The 12,788-nt window shown below is 38.5% G+C and overlaps 2 protein-coding genes across 3 annotated transcripts; both read left to right on the forward strand.

Moving 5' to 3' along the window:
* The first annotated feature begins 788 nt into the window (after positions 1 to 788).
* Positions 789 to 4,008, forward strand: c14h5orf24 (chromosome 14 C5orf24 homolog). 2 transcript variants are annotated; one of them, XM_034607106.1, is made up of 2 exons: positions 789 to 1,462; positions 2,943 to 4,008. In XM_034607106.1, the coding sequence occupies exon 2, from the start codon at positions 2,949 to 2,951 to the stop codon at positions 3,552 to 3,554; it is 606 nt and encodes a 201-aa protein (XP_034462997.1). In that variant the 5' UTR covers positions 789 to 1,462; positions 2,943 to 2,948; the 3' UTR covers positions 3,555 to 4,008. The 2 variants fall into 2 exon arrangements, with proteins under 2 accessions (XP_034462997.1, XP_034462998.1); XM_034607107.1 differs by having other exon boundaries at positions 2,946 to 4,008.
* Positions 4,009 to 9,039: 5,031 nt separating this feature from the next.
* txndc15 (thioredoxin domain containing 15) lies at positions 9,040 to 12,694 on the forward strand. Its single transcript, XM_034606976.1, has 6 exons — positions 9,040 to 9,247; positions 10,360 to 10,670; positions 10,978 to 11,124; positions 11,575 to 11,738; positions 12,144 to 12,274; positions 12,346 to 12,694. Exons 1-6 carry the CDS (start codon positions 9,151 to 9,153, stop codon positions 12,540 to 12,542), a joined length of 1,047 nt encoding a protein of 348 aa, XP_034462867.1. The 5' UTR covers positions 9,040 to 9,150; the 3' UTR covers positions 12,543 to 12,694.
* Positions 12,695 to 12,788: the final 94 nt, after the last annotated feature.

Below are 12,788 nucleotides of genomic sequence, written 5' to 3' on the forward strand. Positions count from 1 at the left end.
CAAACAAGCTCAACCTCAGTATTTTCATTTCTGATCAAGATTTGAAGGATATATTAAATCTAAATAAACACGTGCATCATATATAATCATATGCCATGTCTCTACCTGAGTAATCCTGCATTTTATCCTTCATCAGCAAAACTTAAGTCACAACATCATCCTTTACATTCATTCTTTGTCTCTGACAAAAAAAACAATACAAAACAACAAACTCAAAAACAATCAAATCCAACAAACATTGAATATAAAAGCCACTTTTCAAGCCCCCCCCCCCCCCCCCCCCCCCATACATTTCCAAATAGTTGATTTTCGATGACTATTTCATTTTTAAATAACACATTTCTGTATTCCACTACAGTAATGTAAAGGGGGCTTTGGATTTCCAATGTTTAAGTTTCAGATAGAGAGTAAACTTGATGTGTGCAGCTGTTGACAAGAGACTGTCCGGCTGTGTTAATTCGTGGCCCCTTTATGGCCCCTGTTCAAGAAAAATCATGGATCCGTCTCTGGATACTGTACATTCTTACCACCATTTTAATTATTCAATAGGCTTTCAGTTGTTTAAGGTCTCTGTAAGCAGTGCAGCTGGGTTATGGCTCAGTATTAGAACAATAAGCAAATAATATATATTTTTAAAAGCAGTTGTTGGATTAAAGCCTCTTTTTGGATCCAGGGGATCAGTTTAGTGGATGTCAGAGTGAAACCAGTGCTTGGATATCAAACTGCTTCTTGAATGGAAGGAGGAAAAACTGAAAAACCAGGTAAAAGCCATGAGTTAAAGGTCTGTTTTTAAAAAAAGACATTGAGGTTTCAAATCTAATTTCCTCACTTGAATCTTCACCTTTTGGAATCAGGAGTTGTGCATGAATATTGGACATATAATTGACCCCTTTGTGTATATTGTGGCCCCCGATTTAGAAATAGCCTGGATCCATCGCTGGATACTGTACATTCTTAATTATTCAAAAGGCTTTCATGTGTTTATTATTCTTTAGGCTCTTTGTGAGCAGTGCAGATGGATTATATCTCAGCATAGGAACAATAATACTGTTTTAGAAAGCAGTGTTGGTTGGATTGGAGCAGTTTGTTGGATGCAGATGTTCAGCTCAGTGGATGTCAGAGTGAAAACAGCTGCTTCTGGAGGGGAAGGAGGAAAACCCTGATGTGCGCATGCGCAGACTGCGCTCCTCCGTCTTATTAATTTTTAATGGAAAATGGCTGCGTTTCTTATCCAAACCTCTGGAGCTGGGAAATAAAAAAAACCTTCGTCTCTCTGCACCGTCTCTCCTCCTCTTCACCTTCATCACACTGAGGCCACCCGGTTCTACACGTTGTGTGACCCACGTCCTGCGGAGAGAGGAGGAAGATTTCTGAGGGGAAAATGGATCCGCTCACGCTTTGAGGGATGAAAGATCATTTTTCTCTTTAACCCTTTCTGCTCCCAGATCTGCGAACAATCGAGGTACAGTCACCTCCCTGCGAACACGTCTGCAGACCGACTGTGGTGATGATGAACGATCCCTGTGTTTCTTAATGTGTTCTTTTATATAAAGCGTCATTCAGGCCGGCGGCAGCCTTTACGTTCTAATGTTACACAGGAGGTGAAGTGACAGGCAGGGCAGGAGGTGTGTGTGTGCGCGTGTGTGTGTGTTTTTATTGTCGTCTGGGCGCAAAGATGCTGAATCCCTGTTCATGCCTTTTGTGAATGAGTGTTACTACAGACAGACAGTGTGTGTGTGTGTTTGTGTGTGTTAAAGTCCACACCTCCTCCCTGCATCCTCTGATCAGCATCAACACACTGACTTTGCTTTTCAAAAACGATTTATTCCCTCACATTAGTTAACAGCACTGTATTGTGTAATGTATATTTGGTTTTAGTCAAAACATCTTTTGTGTGTTGGCAGATTTTGGAATTTCATCCTCCACTATTTACTTGTCTTCTGAATTCTTCTGTTTTTTTTTATTATAATAATATTGATAAGGAACTTTATTTATATGGGGCATTTCAAAACACACACACACACAAGTTAAACATGAAGAATTGAATGCAAAACAATAGGAAACAGTTAAAAGCAATTTGAAGATCACACAGCATTGAAGCACAAATACATGAAGGACTATAGTACTCTGCAGAGCACATTGACTGATACTGCCAACAGCCCTGAAACTCAATCAAGCTGCACCAAATCACACACACTCATAGTTATCAGTTCCCTAAACACGCTTGGAAAATGGCTAAACACGCCCTACGCTTAAAAATAAACATACAAACCAACCAACAAACTGACAGGGGCGAAAACAGAGTCTCCTGCATGGGCTGAAGGGAAAAAAAGAGTAAGAAATAAAACGTTATAAAATTATTAAAACTGTCTGTATGATCAGATCGACATTAAAAGTAAATCAATTAATAAAAAATTGAAGGTGAATTCAGACGTTCTGAGAAAGCACACCTATAAAAACTTTTTTTTGAAGAGATTTAAAAGGGCGTAACGAGTTTGCCAGATGAATGGATTTATATTCATATAATCATAGGTCCAAATTCAAAAAGCTGAAATAAACTAAAGAAAGTAGGTATAAAGAATTGGTTTCAAATCCCTGGCCAGGTAAACACTGCCTGGCACAATAAAGTGAGAGTGAATTGAGGGCAGGAGATTCAGGAAAACGTTTTCAGCAACAAAGCAAAAACACTAGCAGACTTTCTTCAGGCAACTCTGGACACATTTCGGTCTCAGACTCGAGACATTACATTTTTATTTTCTATGCAAAATGCTGCTGTCTGCATGTTTTATTGCAGAGTTGAGGATGTTTCATAATTTGTTGACTTCAGTTAACTTAGATTTTCACCACCGGAGAACCCACACAACAGCACTGAGTCTACACAAAGATGTTAGTTCTTTGATGTGTGATAATAACACACTTACAGCTTGATTTCCACTTCCCAGCAGACGATGATGCGCCAAGTGACCAGCAGTGACTTCTGCATGAGCAGCCGGCCCTCGTGCCTCGCGGAGGACGGCCACCACCCCGCCTCCCACTTCGACCTGTGCGCCTCCCAGTCCAACAAGTTCTACCCTCCTCCCTCGTCGTCGTCCCTTCAGATGACCCTGATGCCCATGGTCTTACCCGCCCAGAGCCACAAGCCCATGGTGTGCCAGAGACAGGAAGTGCTCGAGGGTAAGGTACCAGGCATTAAAAGCTCTGATCAAGCGCCAGACGATGCCAAGAAGAAGAGCAAGGCTGCGGGGAAGACGGGCAGGCGCGGGAGGCCTTTGGGAACCACCAAGCTGGCCGGATACAGAACCAGCACGGGTCGACCCCTTGGTACCACCAGAGCTGCTGGTTTCAAGACGAGCCCCGGGAGGCCACTGGGTACGACCAGAGCGGCGGGGTACAAGGTCAGCCCCGGTCGGCCCCCCGGCAGCATCAAGGGCTTCTCTCGCCTCAACAAACTGGCTTACGGTAGCACCTGCAGCGGGGCGGCTTTCCCCTATCCGCTGCCACACAAAGAACTTCTCTGTGAACCTTCCTGCAAAGAGAAGACGACAAACGAGTGAAGGCTCTGTTTCTGCCCCCCCCCCCCTCCATAAGTGGAATAAGAGATGCATGTGTACAGGTTTCCTTACAGATGTTTGGGGGGGGGGACTTTAATCTTTTCCAGTCTGCTGTGACTGAGACGAGATGATTTTCTATGATTGGTGTTGGTGTCATCTGTGTGCCTGCCACTTGATATAACACTGTTACTTTTACAGTGCTACTGCTGGAGATCTATAACCTGCGGAAGGTTTAACCACTCAACACTGTTTCTGTCATCATGGGGGGAAAAGAAACTCCAGATGTTCACTGAGCAAGGTGCTTTTATCTTAGTAACAACTGTAGTGGTAATTCATTTCTTATTTATTTTTCATTTTAACATCAACAGATTGTTGAAGCATCCAGTTTAAAATGTTTATTGCAGCCACAAGTGTGTGAACCTTTCTGGGATGTTTACAGCACAAAACAAGGACTAATTGACTTTATGTTATCATCATACTACAGTTTAAATATCATATCAGCTCATGATGGACAGTCACATTTGTTCATTCTGTTTAATCAAACAATAGGAAATAATTAAGGAGAGGGACAAGCAGCAATGTTGTTTTTACAGTCTTTAATTGGCCATTGTGTCACATTTGTAAAATCCAATCAAATACTTTGTCTATCAGTTAAATTTTAACAGTTTGGGGTTAAGTGTGTTGCTCAATGGCACTTCAATAGATAATCAGGCACTTAAAACTGAAATCTGGTTAATACAACCTTTTCCACTCAAACTTAACACCCAGACAAATACTCCTGCTAATAAACTCACTCATCACTGTTCACTCTCTAAAGGTCAAGCCACTAAATGTCTTCTCAGAGCAGCTGAAAATCACAGATTCTTGTATAAAATTCAAGTCAGTACTAACTTTTTCACTCAAAAGTATAAAAACAAAAAATGCAGAGACCTCCTGCTTTTTAATACAACCTGCTTAAGATGAGATAATGTGCCCTATGGTTGCCTCATCTGCTCATTAGTCACCCTGGAAAAGTTGTTTTTGTGTAATTGTGAATGAACAGTGTTGATATTTCCTGTTCCTTGATCGCTCTTCACAATAGTAAAATATGTCGTATTTCATCTTTGGTGCACAGACAGTTCGAAGTCCAGACTCACTTGTGGATTCACAGTTGAAATGAGGATTTGTCAGTGGACTCTTGGTAGAACTGTTCTGTCTGGAGTGCACTTGTTTCCTTACCAAGGACTAGGTGCTGCTACACAAACCAAAATTACACATTTTTATAACAAAAACCCTATTTGTTTACACTATATTTCCCAAAAGCATCTGTGTTGGATTTTGTTTCAACCCAAAGCAGCAAAACAAAAAGTGTGCTCAGTTCAATATACAAAAAATATCACGTCATATCCTCTAATCAAGACTGAAAATCTAAACCTATGTTCAGTCTCAACTGTCAATACCTGATGATTTTTGAACATTTAATATTTATTTTTGTTCTAAATTGTCTATTGGCAACATTTCTAAAAGATTTATTTTGTAGTTATCAATCAAATCTGACTAAATTTTGACTTCCTGTTTTGTAAAGTCTTAACTTACACAACAGAAAACAACATAATCAGGTCAGTGTTGACTTTGTGACGTTAAATGCACTTTGCTTTACATAGAGTGGATGCTTTGTAACATTGTCTTGTCAGGAAAGTCGTCACCCAAAGATTTAATCAGTTGTGCTACATTAATATTAATTATTATTTGTCCCAAAAATTTTAACCAAATCAACTTTGTCACATGAACGTGTCAATGACAATGATTAATATGGAAGTTGTCTTATAGTTGTTTAGCGATTTTACACAAAATATCCTAAAGGAAGAAACATTTAATATTATTATAATTTATTTGATACTCACATGACACATGTTTTAATTTATTAATTTAATGCTGAGGAAGTTATTGTGAACAAATGACACCATTGCTGAGAAAGCTCTCTGACATTGCTGGTTTATATTCTGGGTTTTTACAATGTGAGCTGCCAGTTTGAATTTCCTGGGATATCTGCTGACAGGGGGCGCTGTTCCTCCAGAACGACAAGCCAAAACTCATAATTATCAGGAACAGGAAAACAATAATCAAAGGTTTAAGAATTTGGCAAGTACAGATTAATGTGTTTTAGTGTCTTAATTAGTTTTTTACTTTACATAGTTGCTCGTAAAATAATTGTATCAATTGTTTTAATCAATCTGTCCAGTTTAAAAAATATATACAATTTAATGGTCAAATTCATATCAGATTTTTTTAATTAGGTATTTACAATATAAAGTACACAATCAAAGCCTCATAGAGCACTTGAATCAGAAGCTGATGTTTGTCTGAAATGTTGTAACATGAAAATATTTTTGTTGAAACAGACCACAGGCAGAAATGAAGAAATGGACTAGTTTTATTGGTTTACTGTTCACAGGTATTTCACAGCATGTTCATTGCATCGTAAATACAGTCAGTCACATTCAGTCAAACATGATTTTGATCTAAACTATTTGCCACTGTGTCGGTTTTTGTTCCGGAGTTTGATCTTCCAATTTGCCTGAAGAACACGCATTGGTATAATTCATATGTTGGGAATTCAGATTAAGAGAGTGGAGACATTTATTTAATTTGGTGCAATAACCTGTCGTATGTATATTGTACCGTGTAAACTTTGATACTCTCACTTTTTATTATTGTTGTATTTTGATACTGTTGTACAAGGCCTTTTCTCACTTGTTTAGTTGACGTGTGTTTGTGTTAACAGAGGTTACTGAAACGTCACATACAAACACTCTTTCCACCCTCTACCAAAGAATATGATGTTAACTAACTTTATTTGATAGAAGGAAATACTCCAATGTCTCACAAAGTAACCTGAGCATGAAAACCTCTGTATAAAATGTAAATGAGAAAAGCACTGTCCCATGAAAGATGGTATGATTGTTTGGATTAATGCAAAAAGCTTTGAGTAATCACTGCATCTAAAGCCTCGAAACACGCAGGTGTAATTGTTTCATGGACAGTTGATTGAATGGATTGTAAATTGACGATATAAAGTTAGATCCTTGTTTTAATTCTACATTGAAAAAAAAGGTCTCTTTTCATAGATTTCATATGTAGCCACGTGTTTGATGTTTGACTGAACATTTCTTGTTGAGGTTATGGCTGAAGTGATGCCTGCCTGTCGCATATTCCTGAGGTTTGTGTCTTCTTTTACAGTTTAAGTGTTTTGTTTTATAGTTTTTAGATTCACACATTAAGAGTAATACATCTGCCTTTTTCACAGCAGATATTTAGACACAGATCGAAAGGTACATGCAGGCTATAGATAATAAAGTTAATGATGGTTTGATTCTATTTAGCTGCTCGGTATTGTGCAGGCTGACATCTTGACACTTGAATAGATCATCAATGTTGTTTGTTACACTTTGAGAGTTGTCTGCTGTGAAAAAGGTCTTTTGTCTGTCTCAGTCATCTCCCTCTGTTGTAATCGCTCCTGAAACCCTGATGAGGATTTCTCACTGAAAAGCTGAAACATGTTTTACTTTTTGTCCTTATTCTTGGCTAACTGGGTGTCTAGCATAGACTTTATCCACTGTTGCTTCAGCAGCTACAGCTCTATTGACTTCTGACATGGTGCTTACTTTGTTGTAGGCTGCTGCACAGCTTCCTGCAAAGACTCATAAAGGTCTTGATCTTGTTTATGATGGAGTTTGGTGAAAATAATGAACATTTACATTAATTGAGTAACAACAAATTTGCAAACTGTACCACCCTCCTCCTCAGTGACGTCCCATTGAGATTGTAGCATTGTCCTCTGTCCTTGTATCAGATCCAGTGAATCAAAGTGGCATTTCAGTCTGATTATCAGATTGCAAGGTTACAGTGTAAATCTGCATTCTTAAAAAATATTATTATTTATTATTATGTTATTGTGAATCATGTTTTAATTAATCTAGAACAGAACATCGTTCTAGAACAGAAAAGCTGTTTGGCTCTCTGTGAATGAGGGGGATATTTTGTTGTTGTTGAATGCTTACAATATGTTTGTTGTAATAACTCAGGTAATATCAGGTTATTATTCTACAATGTTTATTTTTCAGATCAGTTGTGGTTGATGTTCATTTAGTTGAGAAAATTGATTGAAAAAACCTAAACATGTTTCAGCTTCAGCTCGATGAAAGAAAACCTGTAAGTTATACTGTAAATGTTGGTTTATGGTTATGTCAGGGAAAGTGGGACTCATCTGATCAGCATCAAAGTGCGTGAAGTGAAAATGGATTATTACGACTATAGGATTAGAAATGGCTGTCGTCAGAAAGTTAAAGACGGGGAGGACGATGACAGTGTCATGACTGATGTATTGGCCAGCATGTCAGGTGTAACCTTGAAGAACTCTCGAGGTCTGTATCTGTTTCACTGTTAAATTCATATCTAAAATAATTTGTTAAATTTGTGGACAAGGTGTTACAATTTTATGCTGCTAAAAATAATGTTTTCCCCGTTTTTTTACTTTGTTCATTTAGTGGAGTGCACTGACATTTTGGACCTGGACCCTGATTGAAGGATGATTATTGAAGGTGGATTAATGAAAAACAGACTCAGTAAAGTGGTTGATTTATTGACCTTCTTGTCATTTGTAGCTATAATATTTCAAGTTAAATCAGCACTTTTTACTTTTTGAGTGAATATTTTTTCCCTCACCACATTCAGTGTTAAATCCCGACATGGTCCCTTGTCTGTAAATTACATTTTGAGTGTGGTTTTTGTTGGAGAAGATGTGAAGCTTAGTTATTCCAAGTGTGTGACTGGAGAGGCCTGTGAAGCTTTGTATCATTCCTACTTTATTCCTGCATGATTACTGTGGAATGTTCAAAAGTTGTGTAATAAATCTGAAAGTAAAAGAGTCTGTTCAAAATGTTTCTTGAATTGTTGTCCTCAGTGAAACATTTAAAAACTTGCTATTTGTGGTAAAACAACCAATCACCTCCAGGTAAATAGTCAATAGTTAAGTGGATAAGAAAAGCAGCACAAAAGCACCTCACATTCAAATATTATCTTTGCTCTTGAAGACAATAAGATCAAAGACAATCAAGACATTTTATTATGTAAGAATATTTCAATCGATGCATTATAAGAGGTGTTGTAATGTTTTTAAAACTTTATTAACTGACAAATTCTACACATTACATCAGGTACAAACAATAACCCTACACAACACGATAGCTGATAAGTACAAGGAAATTTATAAACGTGAAAATATAGAACATTTTGAAAAATGAACAATAATTTAAATAAAAATTAAATAAATAAATACAAATATTACAAAATATAGATATAATATAAAAAAATGATTTTAAAATAATAATACAGAAACTTAATAAAAATCCTGACGACATAAACCACAAATCCTGAACACACATACATGAACTTTCGAAGGGTAAAACGACTTCCGCTCTACCCGGAAGTGGGGTGTTTATTTTGTTCCGGTCTGCTACAGCACATTACATTGGTTCCTACAAGCTGCAGAACATGAATTCACTACAGCATGTCAGGATAACCGTTTATATTTAAGTGTAGCTGCACACGGCTTGAAGCTATGACGGGGGTTTGGAACAACCTTTACATTTCGTGCGTTTTATTATTTATTAGTTATCATTCTGGTGTTTTTAGGTTTTCGTCAGTGACAGCCCAAGGTAAGAGACACAGCCGCCTGCTAGCTACACAGAGCTAGCACAACACTGCTTATAATCATGGTAACTGCAGTTCAAATATCATATATGTGGAATATCTTCATCTTCATTACCCGCTGCTGATCAAAGCTTATGATCGTTATGTCGATATTTAGGAAAAGCTAGTGATACACGATCAAACTAAAACATATGTGTAAGGAAGAGCTATAAGTTAGGGTTCAGGAAATATTTGTTCGACCATGTTAACTGAACACCAACTGAAAAAGTATTTATTTATCAGCTCTGTCAAATGTGTCGGTAAAACTGAATAGTTACAACAGATACTGAGAAGTGAGACCTTCCTGAAGTTATCAATCATGGCAGGGCTGTTATTGTAGACTGTTAGTTTCAGAGCCAACTAAATTAGATGATTATTCACTTAATGATGGACTGACAATCAATCCACCACGATTTTCACAGTCGATCCCTCATTTAGGTTATTTTTTCCAATATGTGCTTGGTTCTTTTGTTGCTGTTATTCCACCACCTGAGTGCAGATTCTGGGGAAAGCAAAGTGTGTTTAAGTTACCTCAACTCGAACCTAACTTCCTCCATAACCCCGTTTATAACGCTTAACTTGATCAGTGGAGTCGATACTCACCTCTGGCTGTTCCTGAGCCTTCAGTGTGAGGATTGTCTGTTTTATCTTTGTAGACAGACGATTAAACAAAACATGAAATTTGAAGGAGCCACTGTGTCAATATTATGATTAAATGAGTTGTAGTCTGCAGATCAAAGACTAAAGTGATATTTATTTTCACTTCTATTTGAATCCGATAAGGTATTGGCCTTGAATTAAGCTAGATCATTTTCAGCTCACTTTCCAAATGTGGAATAGTTGCCTTAAATAGAAATATTTGGGACATTTTAGGTCACTCAGCAATTGAGAGATAAAGGACAGTTTATGGCAGAGAAATGATGACTGTTATTTGAATTAAGATTATCTTCACAGATATTGCCAAAATGCTTGAATTTAAGTTTTGTTGCTTACACTATCAAAAAAGGCTTACAGACAGAGCAGCAAAGAGAGAAAGTCTTGTGTACTTAGCGTATTTATCATAATGTTATTTTTTCAGATATTGATGAGTCACTGGCGCTCACGCTGTCAGAGGAGGCTGTTTCTGACTTGGAGAACAGCCCCAAGTTTGTTGAATCAGAAGACCTGGAAACTCTGCCGAAGAGGCAGTTCAAGACAGCTGAGATTGCAGATGCTCTGATGGGCACTGAAGCCCCCATCAATCCGTCTGACATCGAGTCCCTTTTCCCAAAAAATGTAAAAGACTTCCAGTCAGGTTTCTCTCCGCCTTGTGACGAGGTCAGTGCCCAGTGCGCTTCGTCTGCTAAAGGAGCGTCACTGGAGGAGACGGGCACCGAACCGTCACAGCAGGTTGGTGTCTTGAAGAGGAAAAGGGGGAAGAGATGTGATTCTAAGTTTTTCAGATTGCAAAAGAAATGTGTAGTGGGAGTAGGCACCTTCTCCAAAAGACTGGTGATAAGCAAATTTTTGATTTCAGTATTTTGTTTCTGATTAAGGGACTTATGAGGTCTAAGTTCCCCTTAAAGCTTTGTACTGGTTTTTATTTTATATTTTCATGTTATTCAGAGCACAGTCTGCTGGCCTCAGGTAAGATAAAATATACATAGTGAAGTGACGGTTTCCAGCATTTGACTTCTCCCTGGTTGTTTCCCTCCAGGTCACCCTTGACATAGTGCACGCAGGTGTCGCAACCTCCGAGGAGCAGAACACCACAGAAACTGCCAAGACGTACAAAGTGAATTGTGATAAGAGGAACTTCACAGAAACTGACAGTTTTACTGTGCATGTCCTCAACGTTTCACAGGTATTTATGCTGCCCTCTTGAGGTTCACTTGTTGGGTTGCCATTAACACAACACGTCTAATTGCAGTTTCCTTAATTTCTTGTATATATATATATATATATATATATATACTCATATTTTGTAATATTGTTAGCCTGACAAAAGTACCAGAAATCCAGCTCTGTATTGTTGCGTAAACCCAAGTAGAATCCAGTTTTGTTTCATTCTAATACACCAAAAACAGTAGTGTTATATATTAAACTTCATTCACAAAAATAAAATGTCTTCCCATGGATGCTTGTGTGATGAGCACCTAGTTGTCTGTTTGAGGATTTAAACGTCCAGTAGGTTCTGTTTATATCCCTCAGATTTTCAAAATGTCAGAGAAGTGGATTACTGTACATGTTTCTCCCATGAGAAGAACTCGAAACCCATCCCTCAATCTGTTTCCCTGCCCCTCATTTGTCTCAGGACCTGATGGAGTACCTGAATGTGAACAGCACAGAATGCTCTGTTGTGCTGTTCTTCACCGCGTGGTGCCAGTTCTCCGCCAGCCTGGCACCTCACTTCAACGCCCTACCCAGAGTCTTTCCCAGCATGCACTTCTTGGCACTTGATGCCTCTCAACACAGCAGGTAATTGGTTGGAAAACGTTTGATCCCGCTCCAAGTGAAAAACCCACTTTAGAGCACTCGTATTTTTTCCATTTGCAAATTTATCATTTTTAATTTAAGGTCAACTGCAATAAGTTTACATGCTGATATTTTAAAAATACACATTATTTGTCTTATACACATACATTCCTGCTCCCTCTGTCTGAAACGCTCTGTTAGCTCCTGGCCCGCCTCCCAAAAAACCTGCTCTGATTACTTGTGTGTTAATTCTTTTGTGTGCATAATTTTCAGCTTTTGTACAGATCATTGCCTTTAGATCCTATTGACTACTTTGTAAACTAGACCTCAAATTAGTAACTCTGGTGAATCTTTAAAACAATCAAGATTTGTCATTCTTTTGTCTTGTCCGGCTCCATCTTCCACCAGCCTCTCCACAAGGTTTGGGACCGTGGCTGTGCCCAACATTCTTTTGTTCCAGGGGGCCAAACCCATGGCTCGCTTCAACCACACTGACAGAACGCTGGAGACACTCACCTCATTCATTGCTAACCAGACAGGTATGAACGGTAAAAGACTTATCCTTAAAGACATAAAGTATGCTGTATCTAAAAAATCTCGTCTGTCCCAGGATTTGAATCTGTCACTGACAGAAACGTGACGGACGATGACCGCCTGGGCCCCCTCCCCAGCGTCCCGGTGAGCAGCATCGACTGGCTACTGGTCTTCTCCATCCTCTTCATCACAGGCTTCTTTATTTACGCCATCCTGAGAACAGACAGCATCCGCTGGCTGATACCAGGACAGGAGCACGAGCATCAGGACTGAAAACACAAAAGCACGGCAAATCACTAGATGTAAACTTCACTCGATCAACAATTTAGTTTATTTATCATGCGCTAATTTGTTGATATTTTACGTGTTTTTTGGAAAAAACTAATTAATTGAGCCATTTGGACTTATAATAAAAAATACATGATTATCTTTTGTTGAGTCACTTTTCTCTTCTGTGCACTTCATTACATTTTCAGCCATAATGCTAAAGTACAAATAAACCGAACAGAATAGAACACT

Source organism: Hippoglossus hippoglossus, chromosome 14 (assembly GCF_009819705.1).
Source record: "Hippoglossus hippoglossus isolate fHipHip1 chromosome 14, fHipHip1.pri, whole genome shotgun sequence".
Lineage (NCBI taxonomy): Eukaryota > Metazoa > Chordata > Actinopteri > Pleuronectiformes > Pleuronectidae > Hippoglossus > Hippoglossus hippoglossus.